The sequence below is a fragment of the Hesperophylax consimilis genome, chromosome 12 (genome assembly GCF_061612785.1).
Source record: "Hesperophylax consimilis isolate HC1 chromosome 12, BYU_Hcon_1.0, whole genome shotgun sequence".
NCBI lineage: Eukaryota > Metazoa > Arthropoda > Insecta > Trichoptera > Limnephilidae > Hesperophylax > Hesperophylax consimilis.
This window is the reverse complement of record NC_142847.1, coordinates 34,172,789-34,198,938: the sequence shown is the minus strand read 5'-3', so window position 1 is coordinate 34,198,938 and position 26,150 is coordinate 34,172,789. Positions and strand designations below refer to the sequence as shown.

Genomic DNA, 26,150 nt, shown 5'->3' with positions numbered 1-26,150 from the left:
TACTTTGATCTCTAAGCCATGTTTTGACTTTTGTTTTAAATATACTCATTTCGTTTATTTTTTTGGTTTCATTTGGTAGAGCATTGAACAATTTTAAAGCATGGAATTTATTATTTCTCTGTCCAAAGGATGTGTTCAAACTGGGAGTAATCAGGATATTTTCGCTTTTTGCCCTGGTTGTGTATTTATGTTGGGCAGTGGAGTATTCGGATATGTTTTTTTTCAGTTTAAATAAAATATTTTTTGAATATAGTTTCTGTACATTGTAAACATTGAAGTTTTTGAATATTTCTTCTGTCGGAGTTCTAAGCGGAACTTTCAGTATAGTCTTTAATACTCCTTTTTGTGCTTTATTGAGCCGCTCTGTGTGAGTGCTCAAGGCAGACCCCCATCCAGTTATTCCGTACTCTATTTGTGATTGACACAAAGCATAGTATACTTTTTTTAATATCGTTTATATTGAGGATATTGCGAATGTTTCTAAAGAAGTATATGTACCTGGTTAGTTTTTTTGTAATTATATCTATATGTGAGTTCCAACGGAGATTATCATCAATTTCAATTCCAAGATATTTGATGCTTTTGGAGTGTGCTATAGTGAGTTTATATATTTGTTTATATAATTCTATATTTGGCACAGTTGTTAGCGTGATCGACTCCAGTCCCTGGGGAGGAAGGTTAAATCCTCTTTTTATTCAATATTTTTAAATACATTTATCATAAAAATAGATATATACATTTAAAAAACACGATTCAAACAAATTAGCATTACCTACACCTACTTATCGATTTTTTCTCTCAGTTTTGTCGTCTCCAGGTAGGAACAAAAAACTTTATTCGTTGGCAAAAGACGAGATCGTGATCACTCGGGTAATATATTCAAATCTGTTCCGATTATTATTTACTTAACTAGCTGACGTGTACCTGGCGTTGCTTGGGGACTTATAAATAGTTTGGGGTAAAGTTTTGAAATGGTGAGGTCTTTTTGAATTCCGTAGAACATTATTATGATGTATCTCATAAGGTTTATCCAGCGTTAGCCATGTAAGCGTTCGACAATATTTTTTACGACTTGGTTTCATAACATTGACTTTTTTTCCAATTTCTATAAATATAATAAGCATTTATTATATATATAAACCTTCCGGAATAAATTATCTAAATGATAGTGGAAATTTTAGAAGAACTAAGCGCACAAACAGACGCGGATAGCGACTTTGTTTTACACTATTTAGAGCAGCGGTCGGGGAACCGGGGTAAATTACCCCAAATGGGGTAAAAATGTTTTTTTTGAAGTAATAAGGAAATTTTTCTGGTTTGCTATTTCATAAACGTGTTAGTATTTTTACAAACTTAATCAATTCAGGTGTGTGCGTGAGAAGTAAGAGACGCGCGTTGTGTGTTTGCGTGCTTGCTTATAGTTGTTTCTTGCATCGGCCACTAGAGGCGATGCGTAAGTTGTAATGTTTAAACATAACACCACATAACACTCAACGGTCATTCACGCACGGATTGGTTTATTTATGCGCACGGGCTTCCGACACATCGTTTGATTGTGCGCAAATTACTAACGAGGAACATCATTTCATCACCGATTTCATTTGATTTGATTTTGAGAAAGAAAGCAAAACAGAACAAGATAGCTTCTTTTTCAAAGTTAGCTTTGTTTTTGGAAGACTGTGAAAATATTACTTTTGGTGACATCAAGGATACAGTTATAAAACATCTTACCAAACTCAGAGAGCGGTTCTCTGACTACTTTCCAGATCTCATACTTTCAACTGGATTGTAGATCCTTTTAAATGTGAAATTGCTAACATATACCAGAAGAACCTCCGGGTTTGGTAGAAACAATACTTTAACTTCGATCTAATACTGAAGTATGTATTCAATTTGAGAGAAAAGCCAATCTGTCGTCTTTTTGGATGTCAAAAGCTACGAAGGCTTTCAAAATTGCACATGAGGAGGCGGTAAAAAAGTTGCTACCATTTGTAAACAAGGCTTTTCCACTCTAATGAACATAAAAACGAAGAACAGCAATCGATTAAACGCCGAAGACTGTACTCAAATTGCTCTTACTACAAAAATTCCCAATTTTGAAGTAACATTATTTCTCCAAAAACTGAAAGGGAAACCTGAAAATCTCAATTTTTGTTTGATCGAATTTTATTTTGTTTGTCTATTACATACTTACTATTTTCATGTAACTTTTATTTTTATTTTCCGTTTAAATTAATTCAATAAATGATGTTTATTTAAATATACATTGATTGTCTTCTTTTCAAAATGGGGGGAAGGGGTAATATCGACTTACGCAAAAATATTTTGGGGTAAATGTTCCCCGACGCTGATTTAGAGATATGCCCATTACTGAAATAATGAATAATTATATCGGTTGATAGAGCATTGTAGAAATACAGGGTGTCCGGGGGTAAAGTACACAAACTTTGGGAGATTTTTTAAATGTGAAACCACACAAGAGTCTCAACTGCTCCCTGCCGTCTGGAGCCAGTGACACTACGTCATCCCCATTTGGGGTATGTTGTGAGGTTGAAGCTAGTGGGGATCAGAAGGAGATGGGAAAGCGGAAGGTGGGGAAGTACCTGGCTATTCAGGTCTGGTCACTAAACACGGCCAAAGCCATTTCAAGCAACGTTTAAATTCTAAATGGTGGTCTTACACCAGGGCGGTACTGAGAGTGTCTTTCACTCTGGAACGTGCGAAAATATATTAGTTTTTTAATTAATTGATTGTGAAAAAACACGAATTACGTACATAAATTTTACTTAACCCACGACCTGCAGATTAAATTGAGACTACGATAACAATGTGATTCCATTCTCTACATCAAAAACCATAAATATTTACAGAGTACAGAAATTTCACGTATTTTTCAGGAAGGGCTTCCAGAAATACCTACATTTGTTTATTTCGCACTTCAATAGCTTCCAACGAATACCTCTCACCAACTCTTTTTCCGTGCTAACCATTTTGTTGAATTTTATAAACGTTTTTACTCTTCGCGAAAAAATGTTCAAACATTCAAACGAAATCTTATCAGTGAATTTATTACGTATTTGTAAATAATATCGTAACTATTATCACAAGAAGTTGTATAGTGACACTTAAATCGTAATATTCATAAAAAAAATAATAGGTGGGTATACAAATTTGACATCTATCTATACAGGTGTTAAAGACGCATTTGACTTAATTTAACCAGAGATTCCTGACATTATTTGGAGTAAAAAAAAATCATTTATATTTTTTATTCCAAATAATGTCAGGAATCACTGGTTAAGGTAAGTGAAGCTAAATAGAAAGATGTCAAATGTGTAACAATTCGAAAAAAAAGTTATGAATGTGACGCCCTGTAAGTATATGAGATATATATCATATTTTTAAGTTTGTTGTTGCTAGTATCGGGAATGTTTTTAGTGGTAGAAATACGAAGTCAATTCAATGTAGTTTTTTCACAGTAACGATGTGGGTTTCATGATAGTACATGAAGTAAATGGTAAATTAAGTCGGAGATGCCCAAGGAAGACATGCCACGATCAAGTGAAACAATTTTGTTTTATTTCACAATTTTTAATACATTATGAAGAATTATGTTAAGATTTCAGGTCACTTAAGTAAAGAAAAGCACATTCCTGTTCAAAATATTCGTCTGCCTTTATTTACAATAGAAACAATTTACATAATGATTTGCACTCTTTTATTAACTCAGATAAAGGCCGGCTCGGCTCGCCTACCCTGATGGTTCTGAAATAACTGATTTGCCCCACGTACGAACGAACTAGAAGAAGGGAGTTTTAAGGGAACTCATTGTATTTACAAAAAAAAAACAAACCAATACAATAATAAGAACTAACGGAACCTGTGTTTACAGTCGAGACGTAAAGTAGCACCCTACCTTATCATGTAAACAATAGAAAAACTGTTTTGTCGTATAACCCGTGAAAAATAGATAAGACAGCAGGGTTCAGTCAAGTTCCAAACCTAATAACTTAAGATTTACACCATAGAGGGCAATAGTAGTCACCTTTTAAGCCTAATTGCTTTAGTAACAGTATATTTGCGGCATGTTCCAGATTAGTAGATAGTTTCAGTATTGCCCTGGTGAAAGATCACCATTTAGAATCGAAATGTTGCTTTAAATGGCTTTAGTCATATTTTGTGATCAGATCTGAATAGCCAGGCACCTTTCACCATCCCATCTTATTCCCCTCCCCACAATATTCAGCCTCACTACATACCCAAATTGGGGATGCCACAGTCCACTGTATGGTATTCACATAAAAATAAATAAATGAAAATTGAGCAATTTTAAAAATGTGTTTTAAATAAATGTTAAATACGAGTACTAAATTATAGGAATGGCCGCCGGGGACTGATCCTTCAGCATGATTCATTTCGGATTTTTAAATTTTGTACGGGCCCATTTGTCATACCGGACGAATCTATTGTTTATGAATGCATTTTCATGGCGATGCCTGCATCTTCCGCGAAACTCAATGTAAAATCCCTCGTTATGGGAAAACCCTGATCCATTTTGGGACTCCCTGACAAAATTGTAAAATTCAACCTAAATGCTAATATTTGTTTATTTGTTGCAGATATTCCCCTCGGGTCCGGTGACATGGGCAGCCGCCCGCCACCCCCCGGCCTGGTGTCGGCACTCTGCAGAAGGATGCGGAGAGGCTGTACCACCAAGATGCTGAGACGGAGACTCCCCTTGCTGAGCTGGCTCCCTCTCTACAGAGTGCCCGATGGCATCGCCGATCTTATAGCAGGTACGGTGATATTTTTATACGTGCTTTACACTACTGCGATTGTATAGGTACCTAGTGATTCAATCGCCTCGCCTCGCCGTCCCTTGCCTGGCCTCAGTATTGGCGTTCGTTGGTGTTTAGGGGACAATAGTATTGGGCGAACGTAGCCACAATACAACCAATAATAATCCAAGCAACTGTGAGACATTTCACAAAGATAGCAGATGTATAGCAGGCCTCCCAACTCTTTTCCTTCCTTGGTGAGAAGTCTCTTCGTGGTCTATATCTGGTATATATCTTTATATTGTTGTCATTTTGCTTTATTCCAGGTGTGACAGTAGGCCTAACCGTGATACCTCAAGCCATTGCTTACGCCAACGTGGCCGGCCTCCCCCCTCAGTACGGCCTCTACTCATCTTTCATGGCCTGCTTCGTGTACACCATCTTCGGCTCCTGCAAAGACTCGCCCATCGGTCCTACAGCCATTGCCGCCATCCTGACCAGAGAGAACCTGCACGGTCTAGGACCAGAGTTTGCAGTCCTGCTCTGCTTCTTGTCAGGATGTGTGGAGCTACTCATGGGAATTCTGCAGCTGGGTAAGGATCATTACAATGTTTTTTGTTTGTAAAGTTAGGCAAATACTACCATTATTAATTTGATTCAAATACCATTGAATTCTGTGGCTCTCGTGAATTTGGAAGTTTAAATATTATTATTTGAGAATGGTTTCTTCTTTTATTTTTCTTCTTTCGTATGGTGGGGGGGTGGGGTCAAAGTTTCAAAGTGGTGGGGTCAAAGACTCGTTAAGGCTCCATTATGAACAATCAAAAACTTAACTTCTGAAAGGGAGCGCGCTAATATTAAAAACGATTATAATTAATAGGCGTAAGCTAAAAATTCAAAAGAGCAAAAATTTATTGACATCTGAGTTAAGTAGAATTTAAAGAAACACTAAAATATTTTTAATATCTATAAAATTTAACCCAACCAGATGTGATTTTTTATAATTTTCAGAGCATACTTTGTCATTTTATTCTATCGAGAGAATTTCAAATAATTACTTTTCAACTCGGCTAATTTCAACAGCTCTGTTAACATCAGCATTATTTATTTGTTTCAGGTTTCTTAATAGACTTCATAAGCGGCCCAGTGTCAGTTGGTTTCACTTCGGCCGCGGCCATCATCATTGCAACAACCCAAGTCAAGGACGTCCTCGGCCTCAGTTTTCCTGGCGGAAAGTTCGTGCAGGTGTGGCAGGGCCTGTTCCAGCACATCGGGGAGACGAGACTATGGGACACTGCGCTGGGGATTACTTGCATCATAGTGCTTTTAGTCTTAAGAGTAAGTAACAGTTTTTTATTCTCCTTCTTCATGAGCCTTCTGGCGTTCAATTTTTTGACATAAGCTTCTCTTAAATTTTAGACGTGTCGAATTCCCACCAAAGCAGGTTTTCCCACCAGAGTCCTAACCAAGAATGAACTTGGAATTATTTTTGATAATAAGCTGACATTTCATACTCATTTTGAGATGGCTTGTAACCAGAGATGTGCTTTATTTCAAATAAATCCATTTCAAATGGAAATGCAAAATGCAAAATGGGTATTTTCCGTTTTGCATTTTAAATGTTTTTCTAAAAACCATTTTGCATTTTGCATTTTAAATGCTTTTCTCAATGCATTTTCCATTTTAAATGCTTTTTTGCAACATTCTTCCTACTATCTCCACTCATCTGTTTTTCATCTGTTTTCATCTGTTTTTCAAATATCAGTCGGTCCTCAACCTCGCTATGAGAGATAATTTACATTTGTCAAGTTGCTCCCTGGTATGAGCCCTGGCAATTGAGTGATACCATTACAAAAAATACTGATTCAAATACTGAACATGGGGCCATGACGCTGTAATATTAAATGTTGGATAGCAGTTACTATGTTTTTACGTTGGCAACATTAGTCCCGCGCAATTTTTTTGTGGTTTCATAATCTGTAGTCGTAGTGTTTTTGGATTTACCATCACGTAATATGTTTGTTCTACATTGATGTCCATTAAATAAAAAATTTTTTTAAAAATTCTATAATTATTCTAATTGTTTGACCTGAGAAACCATTTTGCATTTTCAATGCATTTTGAAAATAGGTATTTTGCATTTGAAATGCTTTTCTAAGAACCATTTTGCATTTTGCATTTTCAAATGGAAAAGTTTTGACCCATTTCCATTTTGCATTTCAAATGGTTTTGGGTACCCATTTTGCACATCTCTGCTTGTAGCACTTCACTAACAATGCAAGGCTTTGTTCTACTCACTGCAAGTAATTTCAGAGATACCCAGGTTTTCATAATTTTATTCAATTTCTCAGTCAGGAGTAGACTTGAAAGTGGGTAGTTGATTTGAAGTCCACACCTGGCAAAGTATTCCCTCATTTTGGAGCGAGTTAAGAAGAAATTTATGAGATTTGTCTACCTAGGAGTATGGCTAATACCTGAGGCTCTATCCTAGTGACTTACTTTTGGATATGCTCAGAATAAACCCTCTGCGAGTCAAAAAGGATGTACACATTTTTTTAGACTGATTATCGAACTGTTAAAAAAGTCAGTTAGCTTGGAGAGCATTCGTTTCTATATTCCCGATGGTTATCTCCATCACCGACAGCACTGACTGTTTTTTTTTCCGGCCTGCAGAACTAACCAATGCTAATGGTCATTCCAGTGGGGAGGGCGATTTTGTTCTTGAGTAGAATCAATTCGGATATCGACATATTTAGAATTAATGAAACTGCTTTTAAATGGCAAGCTTTGTAGCTGCTAGTATAGTTAATACTTACTTTATTATGTACTTCAGCCACATATTAGTACATCTTCTTCTGCTATATTTAGGTAATTCTGCTTTATAAATTTATTTAAAAACATTATTGGATAATTTTGTAATGTTTTAAAAATAATAAATTGAATTGAATTGTTGTACTTTTAATCGTAGAAATGCGTATCGGCGAGGATACTTAGGGAGGTCCCAGTGCAAGAGTGTGGAGGGGGTATTTTTTATTGTGGTGATAGTACTGATAATGAGCTAACACAGCCAATACACTAATAGTAATCCAAGCAACAAATGCACAATACGTGAGTAAAATTAACCATACAACTCAGGATAGTGGCAACTCAACACACTCTTAAAAAAGTGATATGAAATCATGAAAAGTGGTGAAAAAAAAACAAAGGTAAATAGATTACGTTGGGTTAGATTTATAGGCCCTTTTTCACTTTTAATAACTTTTAAGGAAATTGGAAAAATTTCTCACTGAAAGCTAAGGGGTTTTTGAGAAAAAAATATGTACATATACATATTAAAGAAAGACAACCATCATTACCTAAATACGATCAGGAACCATTGAACAATATAATTACGTATTTCATAGACTGTACGTATGAGGTTACAAAACACAATAATTATTTCTTACTCATTACACCTGCAGTGGATTCAATTCATCTGAGTATTTTTTTATTGAAAAATCATCTGCATAATATGAATTATTAAAACCACGTTTGTATCTGCATTACTTCAAACAAATAATAAATAACTCCGCCAAATTACATAGCAAGCGTTATTGAGATAATAATATAGATATCTCTGTTGCACATGCAGTATTGCAGTTAGGAACGTGCCGTTAAAATAATTCCTTGTATTTAATGGAGCACAAGTTTAATAGAATGAGTCGATGCCAAAACCGATAACCTCAAAAAATTATAATCGTTAAATCACAAAAAGTTACATTCATATCTAATTTTTTAAAACTAATATTTAAGTAATGCAATACCTACTTTTTAAATATTTCGATTTAGTTTTGGTGGATGAATGAATCAATGAATTAATGAATTAATGAATGAATGAATGAATGAATGAATTAATGAATGAATGCAAATCTTAGAAGTGGAAATTAACCCACTTACAGCCGATAATTCAGCATTATTTTTGGTGGAAATCACGCAAACACAAGCGGAGATACGCAGTTCTCTGAAATTGGATGACATTACAGCAGTATTAATAAGAAATAAATATCGGTCCTACCCAATCGAGGTTTGTCTCAGTTGTTAGTATACTCAGTTGACTCCAGTCCTTGGGAAGGAAGGTTCAACCCTCAGTCAAACCAATAAAATATATATCTATTATAGTAAAAAAATAAATGATTTTTACGGATTGATTTTTGTGAATTTTACAAAAGTGTCTTAAATGTCCAGTGGGACAATGATATCCTAGAGTTGCGGAGGTTTTGAGAAAAAAGTAAATTGGGGCAGGAAGGAGATGGGGAGAGGAAGGTTGGTAAGGCTATTCAAATTTGATTACTAAAAATGGTTAAAACCATGTCAAGCAGCATTCTGAATCTTTCACCCAGGCAATGTGAGAGTATCAACCATTCTGTAATACTCATACTGTAGTGCTCATTTACCCCTCAGGCCTCTGGCATATTGACCGTTATATTTCTTTAAGACACTGAAGGTTGGAGAATTTGTGTGTATTTCCTCTTTGCAATAAAATAATAAAAAAATAATATTTCTGAATGTATCCGAAAACTAAACACTGTTTTTGAAAAATATTAAAAAAAAATTTTTAATGCAAATATAAAATAAGTTTTTTAAATGGCTCTTACGTCACTTTACGTTTTTTCATCTAAACAATGAACTAAAATTAAGGATGACGAAAAAAGAAACACACATTTTATTAGACAGATGTATTACATTACAGTCTCTTTGTTTCATATAAAATCATTAATAAAAATCACAAAGTTTCATACATTTTTCTCAAATTGCTGTCGGCACTTTTGGTTTCACACAGGTGTACATTTTAATTCTTCTTCGGGTAACTTCTTGATTTGTATACAAAGCGTGGTGTTTTATCTTGCTAACACCGTTTAGATCATATTTCTCACCCCAACAGTAAGGGAGGTACCACAAACTCTATGAGACCATATGCGCTATTCCCAAAAACGAACAAATTGACTGTGGGGGTAATAGTTGTTTGTTCCCAAAACCGAACAAATTAGCCTGAGAGGTTAAATATACTTATTCTTATTATTAAGACTTAGTTATTGTTTCCAGAAAATTAAGGATATCCTTCCAGTGGGGCCCACTGAAGGGGAGAAGTCCTCCCTGGTGCAGCGAGGAGTCTCCAAGTTCCTGTGGTTCCTGTCCACCGGGAGGAACATCCTGGTAGTGGTAGTGTGCGCTGCGCTGGCCTACTCCTTCGAGATGCACCAACAGAGTCCTTTCATACTCACAGGTTGGTTTCATCCACTGACATAGAAAAAATAGACCTGCCCTAAAGCATATTCTGCATTGCCGCTGTACATATAATCCATAGCAATGTGATCTAAATCGATTTGAAGATGTGTTTTAAGTTTCTTGGAGACCTTTCGACCCTATTTTTATATTGTAGCAATCATTATTGTCATTCATATGAATAATTTTTTTAAATAATTTGCGGTCACTTTTGAATCGGGGGGTGACTTCTATCATCGCGGATATCTGCATAATTCTCGCTACCTCTCGTACTACTAACTAATGTAATCGTAACTGTTAAGGAATTAAAAACTAATTTTAAAATTTTTTTTCCATCAGAAAACACTTGCTTCTTTTTAATAACTTTATTCGGGCAGCGTGTTATGTAAATTTATAAAATATATTGAAAAAAATTACAATATATTTTATAAATTCCTCAACGATTACAGTAGTTTCTTGTCATTTATATTCTAAAGTGTCTGTCGAAACCGGATTTTTTTTTGGGATAACTTATCTTTACAATAAGCTTACAAAAATGGTTTTTGAAAGTTGCCTCACTCCGAATGGTGACTTTGATAGCCATGTTTTTTTTTTAAATATTTTTCGGAAATTGCTCACAAATGTTTTTACTTCCATAAAAAAATATTTAGTTACAAAGTTGAAAATTGACAAAGTCACCCTATTTTACAGAACATTGTGATGTGGAGCCTCATCCTTCTATTTTTTTCAAGGTTATGTGAAACCAGGCCTGCCCAACATCACCATGCCGCCCTTTGAGTCAACAGTTGGAAATCACACCTACAACTTTATAGAAATGGGGTCCAGCTTAAGTTCTGCCATCCTGGTGGTCCCTCTGTTGTCCATACTGGAGAATATTGCACTGGCTAAAGTCTTCTGTAAGTATCAAACACCCAAGTTAGTTATTGCCAACTTCTGTGTGATGTTTCCTTTACAAAATGAGATGGGGGACATTGTTTGATATCTGTCTTCTGTCATTATTTTACAGTGACCGGATTACTCAACAAAATGAAAATTCAACTCACCTTTAAAACGTGATATATTTATGAAAAGTTATGAAACAAAAACTAGGTTAAATAGGTTACGAAGGTCAGGTTTACAGGTTAGTTTTTTTCATCGCTTTTAATTACTTTATATCACTTTTTAAAGATGTCTCAATTGTCATTGTGTTGAGTTATCATGTAACCTTGTTTTACATAACTATATAACCATAGAATATGGAAATGTTACATGTTCATTTTTAAAACATTGACAAAAAGGCTATATAAGTGTTTATTACTGAATGTGAATGTGGTTTGACATCGTATCATTTGTATCATCGAGTAAACTTCACCCTACACTCACACTGGTCATTTTGGTTTCAAAGCCATGAGTTGAGGTGTGTTCCTCTGCTACATCTCCTGGATTATAAGTTCGGTGATCACCTCTCATGGTGTGACCAAGACATTGATAAACAGTTAATATGTATCCTTTAATAACTGAATCTGTTGATTCTAGCCGACGGCAAGCCAGTGGACGCCACACAAGAGATGGTAGCCATCGGACTGTGCAACATCGCATCATCATTTGTGAGCTCCATGCCGGTGTCGGGAGCCCTGTCCCGCGGAGCCGTCAACCACGCCTCGGGGGTCAAGACCACGTTCGGCGGCGTCTACACGGGCATATTGGTGTTGGTTTCTCTACAGGTAAAAAGATTCCCACTAAATTTATATCAACTCCAACATTACAAAATTGACACTACTCCAGCTATGAAATCTCAATACCGAGTGACAGTCTCAAAAGAAAAGATGTCAATACATCCATGGTGATATTCCACCTCTTCCTCATCCTGTCTCTGGGTCGCTTTCATCAGAGCACGCACTTGGCCAAGTCATGACTTTCGATGTCTAAACCTCTATTACGAAGCCGCTAGTGATTCATATCTGTTGATTGTTTTGCCTATATTACTTGTTATTGTTTTGAATAGGGTATTTTCGAAGTTTTTTTATTCTGAAAAAAATTTAAGAAAAAAATTACAACAATAAAAATATATTTTTATTTTATTTTCATGTGGATGAATAAATTTTATATTACGATTTAAAATGTGCCAATTTTGATTTGTCGCCAAAACCAGATGTTCAATTTTTATTAGAGAATTCGGCAGCGTTGATATTAGTGACAGCCGTCTTACCAGACATTGGCGGTTTCTATGCCATAATAACGACCGGTCGGTGGCCGAGTTGACATCGCGCTTGGGTCCCACTCGGGCGTAGTATGTTCAATTCCTCGGCTGGCTAAGTCCTCCATCACAACATAAGCAACATTTTCAGCTTACTGTGGTGGTAGTAGGAGATTTTAAAATATTTTCAGGTTATTCGTAACCCGGGAATGTTTGTCTTTCTTTTTCAAAAAAAAAATAAAAATAACGTTTTAGTCAGTTGGAACTTTTCAGAATGTGCTGTTTTAGATAATTTTTATTATGAATTAAAGCATTAAAAATACATCTTCTTAGAATGATAATTATAATTAGAAAAATGAACTAATCTTCCACATATTTTTAAGAGCATTCGTAATTTGTGAAAGTACCCAATTATGTTTATTTTTTTTTTCCATTATATAGTTTAATTTCATTGTTGTTTCTGTTTTCATTGCAGTATTTTACTCCATACTTCTACTACATTCCGAAGGCATCTCTTGCTGCTGTTATTATTGCAGCTGTTATATTCATGGTCGAACTTCATGTCTTCAAACCAATATGGAGAACTAAAAGTAAGTACCTTCATGCCAAATAAGAACTTTAAACATTCTGTTAATTAAATACTCTTCTTGATAACATTATTCTAATACAGCTGTTTAATTTTCTTTAAAGAAATTGACCTCATTCCGGCGGTGGTGACATTTATCTCCTGCCTCTTGATTCGCCTGGAGCTAGGAATAGTCATAGGAATTTCCATCAATCTCCTGTTCTTGCTGTACGCATCTGCCAGACCAAGCGTACATGTCAACAAAGCAATTGTAAGTTTATTTTTGACACACCTAACCTTCAAACCTACACAGTTCTATCAATTAGCGATAGGTCATGACTCATTTTATTAAGAGCGGGAGCCACGGTACCAGCTCAATATTTTCGTACCGTGAAAAGAGTCGACCCTATTGAACGACAGCTTAATTGAACGGAAGCCGTGAGTTTAGAGCGTAAAGAATACTGTGCTGGCCCGATACGGTTTTCCGGTACAACTCCTCCGCTATGGCTCCCCCGATATGGTTCCCAGTTCCCAGCGTAAGCGTACGACTCTTGGTACCGGTACGCCGCCTTAAAAATAAGATGCTAGGTAGTTACTAGGAGTAGGTACATAGTACATATGTCCAAGTACAGATGCAAGCATGTACAACAAGATCTGAAAATGAAGTTGAATATGCAGTAGAAGCTGGAAGCAAGAAGAATCGGCAAGCAAAATGAAGCGGGAAGCGTGAAACAAAAATTTGTGCTCAATCACTTTCTTTATTTTTGCCCATCCTAAATTCCAATATTGGCTTATTAGGTTGCCATGTATACTGGTCGATTAAATTCCAACATCCTTTCTATCCACAGAAAATGTGTTTCAAGTTCTAAACAAAAAACAGTGCCACTCTGGTGTACCGGTCCCACCGGGACAGGAGTTCCGCTCCTGGAGTGGTACATTCGTATTGTACTATTGAGGTCTAACCTAACTTATTGCCTTGAGTGTTCCAAACTAACGTCTTGACTTGTTTATGTTTTCCAGAGTGTCCCGAGTGGCATTGAATACTTGGTGATAACGCCGGACCGCAGCCTGGTTTTCCCCTCAGTGGAGTATGTGCGAGGGGTGGTGAGCAAAGCGGGCATCAAACAGGCGCTCTCCCGGATGCCGGTGGTTCTGGATGCCACCCACATCCAGGGGGCAGACTTCACGGCGGCCAGGGTGAGTCTAGCAACACTGTTTCTGGAGGCAACCTCATCATACGAGATCAGAATCCATTGAATATATTCTTTGACATTTGAAATTGAATGCCCAACCTGTCTGTTCTTCTCTTTCCATTTGAAATTGTATGCCTAGCCTTTCTCTTCTTTGTGTCACATTTAACATTAAATAATACCTAACTCTTTATCACTTCCCCACCTTAACTTTCTTTATCGCTTACATTGCTCGCTGTTCTCGTCACAGTTTACTACAGAATACTATATAATGTGACTGAGAAACTTTTGTTTGTTGTGACGGTATTCCTAGGTTATCGTCATTTTTCTTCTCTGTTATAGAAATGAAATTATTCTCTGCATTTGCATACTTTTTAGTAAAGTGATTAAATCCACTCTTTACTTCAACTAATCCTCTCTTCTTTCTCCAGGGCATCAAGTCTTTGATCGACGACTTCCTGGCTCGTGGTCAGCCGCTGATCTTTTACAACCTGAAGCCATCCATCGTGGGAATCTTCCAAGGAGTCCAGCCTAAGGAGTTCAAGTCCTGTCGCTGTCCAGCCGGCCTAGACCTCATGCTGCAGCAGACTACAGCTTCCAACCCCATGGTAGCTTGCTGATTAGGTTTGGCCGCCAGAGAAAAGGCAAATACTACGGCTGCACAAGATTACTTTGTCGGATAAGACAAATATTGCGGAGTGCAGAAAATGAATGAAAGATGTACGGATCCGTCGGCAAGAGGGTTGGAAGAAGTTAGAATTGAGACTTGGCGCATTGAAAATGTGCAGTAATTTGAGTTTTAGTATGGATTGAGAACTATGCTGTTATACTTCCATTTCATATCAACGGGTAATTACTATAAATAAGTAACTCGGAAATCAGCGTTTTCGAATTCGACATAACCAAGATTTATTTGTCTGTGGCGTACTTACCTACATGGTGTGTAACTCAAAAATGCTGAACTGGAGTTACCTAGTTGTAGTAATTACCCCGAGACATATTTATATTTTTACTACCTTGTTGACAATAATTGTCTTTATTTTAAGTTGTGAGTACGGCATCCAGAATAGACTACCAGCAGAGATTGCTGATACGATTATACTCGTATGTCTATATTTTACTGAACAGTGGCACCTGACTTTTGGCGCCACTGAAATTTTGGCATTCAAAGGGTAAAGTTGAACTACGCAAATACGATTCACTGGTCGATAATTGTCTGTTACAATAACCTTAAAAATGCACAATTGAGATGCATTCAAAATGTTATTGTTGAATCACCAATCTAGTTTCAGATTAACATTGCCACATTCTTTTGCATTAAAACTTTGAATAATTTTGTATATAAAACTAGGTGTGTAGGTGTTACATTAGGATTAGGCTTTCTAACTCTAATAATGTTGGCCGATGAAACGTCCACAGGTTTAGCGGTTATAAATGTAACAGAAAGAAATTGAGATTCTTATAAGAGTTGTGATTGATTATGTCGTCTACTGTAACGAAAGAGTTGGAAAGAAAGAAAAAATTGACTGAATGTTTCTGAAATGTGATAAAAGTCCTGTGTTGAAAGCAAATCCAGTATTTTACAAAATTTTCAAACTAGTAAATTTATTTGTGGCTAGCGTGTTTTTTTTTTTAAATAATAATTTGAATTCTCTACGAAATGATAATTACATATGTAATTAAAATGAAAAGCCATTATTCGTGGACTTGACACTCGACAATAACTATATTATTATAATGTATGATTTAAGTTTTTTTTTTAGTAAAATTTAAACGATCGACAGAAATAATATTAAATAAAAGTTTGTAAGTCTTAGCATTACCTATTAACAATGGCTGTGCGTAAAGGTAATTCATTCCTAGACATTTCAATTTTATTTTTATTACTATAGGTAGTAGAGGTACTTAAAAATGTACGTAATGTGTTTTTGATTTGAAAAATAATGATTTTTTGCAAATAAAATAAATTTTAATATTATTTATTCCATTATTTTATATAATGATTTATTAGATTATGTTTGATTATATAAAAAAAATATATATAACTTTTAAAATAATTTATTGTAAACCTTCCATAACATTATTTTGATTGTGACTATTTTCATCTGTTAACTATTTTGTATTTGTGGAAAATAATAATTTGATATTTTTATGTTGTAGATATTATATTCTGTAGAAATCTAATTTAATTACCCGTTCATCAACTTTTAACATAATACCTATGTTATTACCATTTATGTCTTTTTAATATGAAATACATTTGAGTTGCTTTTACTAAAGTTAGGTATTTATTAAAAATATTTTAATGCCTGGGAATGTTCCAGAAATTAAAATGTATTGTCCTCGGCGTGAAGTGTAAGAATGTGAGCATAATATGCTTTTATAATAAAAATTCTTGACAATTTTAACCTTTCTTTCATTAGTGGAGGATTTTCCCCAATTGTGTAATAATTAAACATTGTACCTACCTAATAATTAATGACTGGGCAATAGAGACAACATATTTACAAATTATATACAAGCATAAGTTTTGTAGTCTTCTCTTATTGATAATTTTTTTTTTTTTTTGAAGTGTGATTTATGCTTTACCTAATTTCAGTAAACATAATAAAACACAAATAGATAGAAAATAAAGCAGACGAGGAAGGGTTAAAAGAAAGATTTTTTTTTTTAATTCTTATAAATATTTATTTAGTTACAGTCGGTTTTTTTTAATTAAGCAAAAATAAATCTCGCAAATAAGAAGAAACAAAATAACACAAGTTTTCAATATTGGCTCAAATAAAATTAACTAGAGAATACATAATTTCATCACAAAATGAGATATGAGATTTTGTCAAAGCAAAATTTTTAAATGTTTTGTGAGAATTTTGCGACATTCTTTTAATAACATACAAATTTTTTATTACATTTTAAGAAAGGTAAAAAAGAAAATAATTGTCTTCGATCATGTCAATAATCTGTCTGTTGCAGGTTGTTTAAAAAAATAACAAAAAGTAATTTACATAAATTTTCTAAACATGAAGAATGCACTTTACCCACGGGGTCTGTTTTAAGAATCCAGACAAAATTTCATAAGTTTTTCCAACCTTCAACAAATCGCAAAATATTGACATCACAGAAACGCAAAAAGCAGCAACCGCATCCGTCGTCCAACCATTTTTTTACAATGCTATGCTTAAGACATTTAAAATACAAGAGAGTATTTGAAACATTAGAAATATTCAATACACAGTGCACCATTATTAGTTTATCATACAAAAACCCTTCCCAGCCATTCCCAAATTATTGCCAAATACAAAACTTCAAGTCTTCACTCTCGTACCATACAAAAAGTGCAAATTCTTTTTAATTTACTTTAATTCCTACTCAATTTGAAGCTACACATGTTCCCTAGTCGGCGATTCAACCTGACCTAAAGTAAGATGCTGGGGAAGAAGTGACTCAACCTTACAATCTGTGCAGAAATACGCATCTGATTGCGTTGTTACATTTAACAATTAGATGAAAAACTTAATTTGATTGTATATTTCCTTTAAGAAAGGATGAGCCAAACATTTACACCTTTGTGTTGACAATAGAGATAATTGGCACAGACACGTAACCTTACAAATAGAATTCACAATAATAATAAACGCTAAAACTAATAACATATTGTTCCACAATAAAGGTGACTAATGCATATATTTTTGTAAATATTTTAATAATCCTAACTATCTGTATGATAATATTTTACTATATTCGAAGATAAATCTGGAAATATTTACAAGACGAGTCAGACGGGTGCACGGCATTCCCTGCGCCGAGTTCATCTCAATAGCCAGTCATTCATCATCATTACTTAAGATTGAGCATATTTCCAAGATTGAGTAATCCAATACTTTGGTCTGACCAAAGACAGTGGTGTAGTGCACCCTCTAAATTAATTAATTAAATTAAACTGGACGATTCCAATAGTAGACTTCATGTCCAGCCGCTTAATTACGATAACACGAAGATAAAGATTCACTTACACACAATATTAAATTTGATATATGTAATGTCATTGTACTTTTGAAAACAATTTTGATAAATTAATAAAAAGATTTCAACTCGGAAATTATGTAACCGAGTGTATGTATATTTTGCGCACACGTCTGCGGCTCCATTCTGTTCATTGGCAGATTAAAAGAAATGTTTTTTAGTATTTTAAAATACCCTTTGATGAGTTGAAGTTGCCGAGTAGTTTCTAAGTAACTACTTTACACATAAAATAGAAAATACACAGTACTTTGGATTAATCTAAGTCTCCGTTAGTAACAACTTCACCATTTAACGGTTAAAAGTTATTCTATTTAGGTTCATCGATACTAACTTGTAAACCTTAAGAGACTCTTCACTTCTTCGTGGAAATAAACTTGTGGCTCCACTCAATCAAATACAACAAATCTATTTGTAAAATTTATTGTAGCAACAGTTTTGGTTACGAATATGAGCAGTTGAATAATTCATTCAAATTATTGTAAGTTTGATTAATTTTACACTTATTAACTATTTATTCGTGAAGTTTGAGGAATTTGCATTTATCAATCTGTGATTAATAAATGCAGATATGGAATAAAAAAAAGTACCAAAAAATACAGTGCTGTCAAATTAAACATTAATTATTACAAGAAATTGTTTTGAGATCTTTTCAGTGTTAGTTAGATCTTACAAATGGTCAGACATTATTAGGAGAGATGATCCTTACGTCTAAGATCCTTTGAATAAATGCATGCTTAATCTAGGGATATTCATTACGAGAAACTAGAGTTACTAGTATGTCAAAAGTACACACACATAGAAAGCGCTGAAAATAAAAATAAACTTATACGCGTAAGAAAGTTGTAATTTTCACATGATTAAAAACATTTATCCTACCTTTTATTTGACCTTACAAATAACAATAATTCTAGGTATCTCAATCTTAAAAAAATAATTGGGTTTATCCATTCTGACAAAAGTAATATTAAATTTGTTTTTTATTACTTTGTAATATCTATTAATAAAAAAATCTGACAGAATATTACTTAAATCATGGCTATAATTAATATAATGGCGATTCCGAGAGGAAAATTTTCCATCACTTCAGAATTATAAAAGTATAATAAAAAGTCAATTGATGTAAAAAGATTTGGAAAATTCAATCATAATTGAACGGTTCAATATAAAATATCAGTCACCAGCAATGGTGGCCTCATTATGCCTAAAAAATAGTAATTTAAAAATATAATGTTGTGACTTGCACAGAATTACATAAAAATCAAACCATAACTAGGATCCCTCGGAGAATAAAGTAATTTGGCATTAGTTTCAAAACTAATAATTAATACGTAAAATGAAACAATGAAGTCGATCATGAAACAAACTAATGCTAAATAAATCACAATTGAATAGTTCGTTATATTTTATAAACCGTGGCAGGGCCCAACGCATACGTCATTATTTGGAGAATCTATGAAAATACATAAAAATATCCATTATCCTTATAAAAATGAGCAAAATATAGCCCGTCAATGATGGGGGGGTCAAATGAGCTACAGATGGTTGAGACGGTCGTCTCGTTTCGCTTTGTCGTTGTGGCGTCTTTCTTCTAGGGCTTATCGCGGAATTTCGTCAGCTAATTCCAAAGTCAGCAGCCGATTTAAGGTCTCTCATTGCTGTAAAATTAAAGGAAACGATATCAGATTTAATGTATACATTTTAAAATTATATTGTGATTGTCCGTGAAGACCTACTGAAGAAGTTTCACTGTGTTATTCATAACTGTATCATATTATACAGCTAATGCGCACTTGTAGTGAAATAGCAAAAAACTGTGCTATACATGTGTTGTAATAATTATCAAGGAAATAACATTTGTCAATCTATGACATTTATACCAATTGAGTGTTTAGCAATGTCAGATATTCCCCAGGGTTCGAACCTATTTAATGCAAATTATTATAGAGAATATTTATTCAGATAAATCAAATAATAAACGCAATTAAGTAGATCGAAATATTGGTTTGAAAATATGGACAGTATAAAGGCAGTTGAGAAAACCCTCACTGAGCAAAAAATCTTTATTTTCACATCACATCACAATTTCTGTTCTGGCAAACGGAAATAAACCTTAAAGTCCATTAAATTTGATAGAAAATAAGATTTTTTTCGAATATTCAACTGTAGTTTACTCCCTCTTCTGTTTTCAATTATTTATAATATTATGTACATACATTCATAACATAGTACATAAATGACAAATAAGGTAAGATATATCAGGTTGTGTGAGGTTAGGTTCAGTTGAATTAAGTTAGGTCATGTTCGGTGAAGAATAGGTAGGATTGTGTTGGGTTAGGTTATGTTGAGACAGGGCAATACTGACTGTGGTCCCGGGTAATAGTAGGGCGGAGGGCGCTCGTACTCAGCGGGCCCGTGGTAGCGCGGGGGGCCACCGGCCGGATAGTCCTCCCAGTGCCTGCCAATAGGGACACGCGGGCAACACATTACACATTACTCTCACCGATACGCCACCACCACAGGCCACAAAAACAATAAACACAATAAACAATAATATAAGAAAGTATAATTGAGGCGCTCAGCGGAAGAATGGCCCAACCAACAAAAATTCATAATCAGCGAAAACATCAGATCGTTAAAGATAAGTAACTAATAAAGTAATGGAAGAACAATATTATATGGCGCCATCCTTTGAAATCAGTGAAAACTAAAATTGGGCCACTGTGGCTTCATAGATATGACAAAAATCTTTTCGTTGATTAAAATTTTTGTCGGTTGAGGCCACACTTCTTCTAAGCACCTCAAATTATGCACTTGCCATTGAGAGAATAAGCTACTGAATGGTGCGGGTTTCGAACCCGGGACCTTTGCATCCGTGTAAGGAAGCACGTATTTATAGATACCAAGACAATCAAACTACGTTCATAATGGGGCTAGTGAAACATCATAGGTCTCATTTATTTTGAGATTCATTTGGAAGCAAGTGACATATTTATTGAATGTATGTACGAGGGGGTACCCAAAGAAACCGAACTGATGTTGCGGGGAGCTCAGTTTTTCTAGGGTTTGAAGGTTATGCTGGTAGGACCATCTACAGCTATCTTTCCCCAGTCAGTATGCCAAGCACTGCGCTGGAGAAGTCGTCCTTTCGGTTGGTACAAATTTTTTGGTAACAGATGTTTTGTGTGCTCGTCGTGAATCCTATGGGGAAAACTCAAATTTGAGGACCATAAATGTTTGTGGTACCCCCTTGTACATTTTCAAAACTCTTGTCAATGAAATTTATTTGTAAATTCTTTTTCAAAAAAGGATTAGACCAGTTTAGGGTAGATTTCTGAATCACATGTTCAAACACAAGTATTAAAAAGTTGCAAAAAACAGCTAAAATAAAAACTTTACAGAAGCATTATTTACAATTGATAGGGTTGAAAAAGCTGGCGTAAAAATATTATAAAAATAACTAATTTTTGACTAATCAAAGGAATTTTGAGTTGCATACGGCTGATAGCTGCATTGTAACCAATGGGATATTTCAAGCATGTGACAGACCACGCTACAAGTGTGCTATATTTGCGTGGCTTGGCTTATTTAAGCATATCGGTCGCAATACATTCCCACTGGTAGTTGCTTCAGCGGAACGCTGAAATAGGCCAAGCCATGATGTGTACAGCGTATGCAGCCGAATTCACAAATAAAAATGTATGTGTCGTGTTGGAGACAAATCAAAAATTGCACATTTTAAATCATTATAGAAAATTTATTCATCAACATCAAAATTTTCACCATAGTAATTTTTTTCTTTTTTGATTTCAAGAATAAACAAAATCGGTGAAAATACCCTATACCTTCTTTCCGTGAACAAGTTACAACATAGCTCTAAGCAGCAGAACAACAGGTCCATAGATTGGAAATCTTCTATCTAAGAATGAGCCACACTGTGGAACCAGAGACACGGAACAGCTAATGGCAACACTGGTAAACTTCATCAAAGAGACTTGATTACTGTCAACGGATTAAGCTGAAACGTGGGCAGTGGCGGTTTTCTAAAGAAGCATTATGTGCAGTAAGCTCCCCAAACAGTAGCAAAGACGAATAGACATCCATGAAAAATTCACCTATATGAAAATCTGTCCATAGGAGCGGAATCCAGAATGCACCTATGGACAGATAATTCCTACGGAATATTTCAAACAATCAATATTCTGTCTGGTAGAGTGAAAGGTACATACTTCTCTATCTCTAGAGCGAAAATAATTGTCTCTTGGTTCGGCGCACTTAGCTTTTATAAAACATGCCAGATGTCACTTTCGGATAACGTTATATTATTTGTGAACTCGGATGAAAACAAAACACGATAAATAATGATAGCACAAAATATTATTTCTATATTGTTGTTTGGAAAAAATGTGTTTTGGGGGATTATTTTAATCCCTTCTGAAAAATATATAATTTTTTAATTTTTTTAATTTTAAAAAGAAAGACAAACATTCCCAGGTTACGAATAACCCAACAATGTTTGAAAATCTCCTACTACCACCACAGAAAGCCGAAAATGTTGCTTGTGTTGTGATGGAGGACTTAGCCAGCCGAGGAATCGAACACGCGACGCTCGGGTGAGACCCAAGCGCTATGCCCACTCAACCACTGACCGGTCATGTTAGCATTTGCAAATTTAATAAAAATTGAACAGATTTTTAAATTAATAGAGATTGAAATTTATTTATTTTTCTTTATTAAAGTTTGATTGAACCCCCTTTGAGAATGACCATAAACCGCCACTAAACATGGGAGTTGGTTTAACTGGACTATGGTCTGAAGACTGGCAGGAACCTGACTGTCATGACAAATAATAATAATAATACATTAACAAATAAAAAAACATAACGTTCGGCTAGCCAAAAAAAACATAGCACAGTCAGTAATCTTACTTGGGTGCCATATCGGTGTACCTTGCTGGGTGCGCCGAGTCGGGCACGATGACTCCCTCACCCTGTGCCCCCGAGCGCGGTCGCACCCCACTGCGTCCCGCTCCCCGCTCCCCCCGGTCTCCCCCGGGCCCTCCCTGGCCCCCTTGGCGGCGCCGCCCCCCTGACACCTTCTCCACGTGCTGGGAGCTGCAAAGTCACAAACAAGATTAGAACAAGGATATGTAATTCGGTGTTTTATCAGCTGTGGAAATTTTCCTGTCAAATTGTGAAATACCAAATAAAAAAATTTCCCCACACGGGTGATTCAAGTTTGGTAACACATAATTCAGTACCGAGGCAGCAAAAGCTTATTATAACATTTTATATGTGTTTGAAACAATTTTACAGTAAAGCAAAAACAAATTTTTGAAATTGATATGACTAGGTATTATTAATAAAAGAATTGCCAAGTATTTTTTATACCTTTGACAAACTTCAATCCCTTAATTTTTTCTTAAAATATTGATGTAAAAGATACAACTTCTCCTTGAGAATAAAATTCTTGTTGAGATAAAATATTTTGGATTTGACAAAATGGTGTTTTTCATAGTGCACCTAATTTTTTGTGTTTAAACTGTAAGTATTGTTTTATCTAAAACTTTCAGGTATGTTATTAAAAATGGATTAAATAAAAAATAAGTGATTAGAATGTGTGTTAAAATAAGTTGTAGTTCTGTAAAAAGATAAATAAATAGGAACACAAAACAACAAAGCCACACAATTAAAGAAAACCACAAAAGACAAACAATTATTAGTTATAAATAAAGAAAATCAAATTATTGTTTTTATCAAATGAAAAATAAAAACTATAAGAAAGGCAAATAATATTATTTAAAGAAGAAGATTATTAATTTGTTAAAGATAACGATAAGTATGTTAATAAAAGGTCATTTATCACATGTTAATTACATCAGAATTCTGTGAGAATTTTTTACAGTAAAAAAATAACATGACGTAAATTGAATTTGGGATTTAGAAGTTAATAAGAATCTTTGATAAACTTATAATAAAAATAATAAAACACTCGTATGAACCATAATACAACGAAATTTAAATCATACATCTGCGGTATAAAAGAAAAGTTTTCCGTAAACTAATCGGTAATTAATAACGTAAAACTGCAACATTGCAAAAAAAGAAAAACACACAACGTTTAAAAGCTCACAAGCATGCGGACAAATAAAGCCAACATCGACAAGCCGTCAAAAGTAATGGAGTAAATACCCAATAGACGTCACGCTGATATTCCCACAAGCAAATAGATCCAGCCTCAATACCTAACGCACAGCTCAATGTTGACAACACAGATATATTATATAACACATTATATTATTGAATTATCCGGCCTATTTGAGACCTCCCCCAAACATCAACTCGTCAAGATATGTACGTTTCATGATATATGTACAATTAAAATATTATTATTTGTTCAGCATTATATTAGGTATGTATATTAAAATTAAAATACAGCATCTTCCTTGAGATCAGAATATCATTGCACGATTATTATTATGTATGTATTAAGCACTTGATATTGCACATTATTCGTATTATTATAATTATATTTAATTACGTTCATTATGACAGTAGAAAATCTAATAGAAAATACTTTGGGATAAGTTAAAAGTAATAAGTACAATTGCCGTGGCGTACGAGTATATTTAAGAAATATTATTTTACATTCATCGCAACCTTTTAATATCATTAGTCGCTAGTTTTGGTCTTTGGACAGTCACTCTCGTGTCCAGAATCTCTGGCTTCATCTTTACTATCTAGCTTAACTTTATCAGGCTGTGTTTTGACCGGAGTACTCCTGGATGAACCTCCTTCACTGGGACCTATGACAGTTTGCTTTACTACGTTGACAGTGGGAAGGCTTTTCAATTCTATTTCTACTTTTGAAACGGGATCATCCTCTTTCGGTTCAGCGCTTTCCATATTGGTTGGTACTTCATTGATCACAACTCCTCTCTGTTTCTTCTTGGAGGCGTCACTGTCAGATCTTTTGGCAAAGGGTGAGTTCTTCTCAGTATTTCTCATCACGTCGGTTAGCTTTTCTTTGAATGCTTTGTCGACCAGTTTAGTTTCGACTATGTTTTTAGCAGAATCTAAGACAGAGTCGACGATGCAGACTGCCGTCTCCCGGGCTACAACGTTAGGTTCGGCTTTCTCATCAGACTTATTCTCAATCTTTTCATTGGTTGCATTCTCGTCTGCATTCTTGTCAACTGTCTTCTTTTCGCCTTTTTTATCTAATTTTTTCTCTTTCTCATTTGCTTTCTTCTGTTTTTCTAAAGATCCCTTCTTTTGCTTTTCTAAAGATCCTTTCTTCTGTTTTTCCAAGGATCCTTTCTTCTGTTTTTCCAAAGAACCTTTCTTTGAATCGGGAGCTTTATCCCCGGAACCTTTTTCCGGGACTATAGCCATGTAGCATTCATCTTTAGTTGAGTATTTGGTGCCAATGGGCAGAGTTCTGTCGTCGACTTTGCTTTCAAACTCGCTAGAGTAAGAGGATTTGAATGAGAACTTGATTGGGCGGCCAAAACTAGTTCGGGGAGACTTGGTGCCCTCGGAAGGTTGTTTGAACTTGGTCACATCAACGGCCAGTGTGTTCCCGCGCTTTGCTTCGAAATCTCTTATTTTATCTTCGATATTGGACGAGTTCCTTTGCAGTTCCCCTCCTTTTCTACATTAAGTGGGACAAAATGTTCAATTATGTATTAAAAATTAGTTCAATTATCAATTTTTATATTGTGTATAAGATACATTAGTACATCGGACTGCTATTTAAGAACACATTTACTCCATTACTTTTGAAAAAATCAACAATACATCATTTTCGTGTGTCATTTTCATAATGTGGAAAAATATATAGAAATTATAGGTGAGAAATCTCACATAGTTATTAGAGGTATGTAATATTCAAAATCATAATTTGCAAAGTTTGATGGTTGTGTAGCTAATTTCCTTATGTTTGGTGCAAAAGTCTGCATTGCTTTAAATTAATAAGTTTTTAAAGCAGCACACTTCACATAAGGTTCTGCATTCAGAAGAATCCATCAGAATGTCCCAGAGATAAGAAATAATAATAAACAGAAATAATAATAAACAGAAAAATACTAAACAGAAATAACAAATCATAACAAAGAATAAAAAACCTAAAATTGGGAGGGTAAGAAAGAAACATACTGA

At 34.8% G+C, this 26,150-nt stretch overlaps 2 protein-coding genes across 9 annotated transcripts in view; one reads left to right on the top strand and one right to left on the bottom strand.

The window, feature by feature from the left end:
• The window catches only part of LOC149419537 (sodium-independent sulfate anion transporter-like), a 54,977-nt gene extending 38,968 nt beyond the window's left edge, over positions 1–16,009 (top strand). The window contains exons 2-11 of the mRNA XM_089637872.1: positions 4,620–4,796; positions 5,105–5,371; positions 5,896–6,116; positions 9,861–10,041; positions 10,772–10,936; positions 11,556–11,743; positions 12,692–12,806; positions 12,907–13,052; positions 13,802–13,978; positions 14,403–16,009. Of these exons, the coding sequence (XP_089493998.1) occupies positions 4,620–4,796; positions 5,105–5,371; positions 5,896–6,116; positions 9,861–10,041; positions 10,772–10,936; positions 11,556–11,743; positions 12,692–12,806; positions 12,907–13,052; positions 13,802–13,978; positions 14,403–14,591 (1,826 nt within the window). The 3' untranslated portion in view covers positions 14,592–16,009. The remainder of the gene's footprint in view (positions 1–4,619; positions 4,797–5,104; positions 5,372–5,895; positions 6,117–9,860; positions 10,042–10,771; positions 10,937–11,555; positions 11,744–12,691; positions 12,807–12,906; positions 13,053–13,801; positions 13,979–14,402) is intronic.
• Positions 16,010–16,677: 668 nt separating this feature from the next.
• The window catches only part of LOC149419534 (prominin-like protein), a 262,011-nt gene continuing 252,538 nt past the window's right edge, over positions 16,678–26,150 (bottom strand). For 3 of the 8 annotated variants that reach the window (XM_089638370.1, XM_089638374.1, XM_089638372.1), the window contains 3 exons: positions 22,920–23,105; positions 20,357–20,449; positions 16,678–19,649 (listed from right to left, as the gene is read on the bottom strand). In XM_089638370.1, the coding sequence (XP_089494496.1) occupies positions 19,634–19,649; positions 20,357–20,449; positions 22,920–23,105 (295 nt within the window). In that variant the 3' untranslated portion in view covers positions 16,678–19,633. Of the gene's footprint in view, positions 19,650–20,356; positions 20,454–22,919; positions 23,106–23,794; positions 25,645–26,150 lie in introns of those variants that run through there. The other 5 variants (XM_089638369.1, XM_089638367.1, XM_089638373.1 and 2 more) reach the window with 4 other exon arrangements.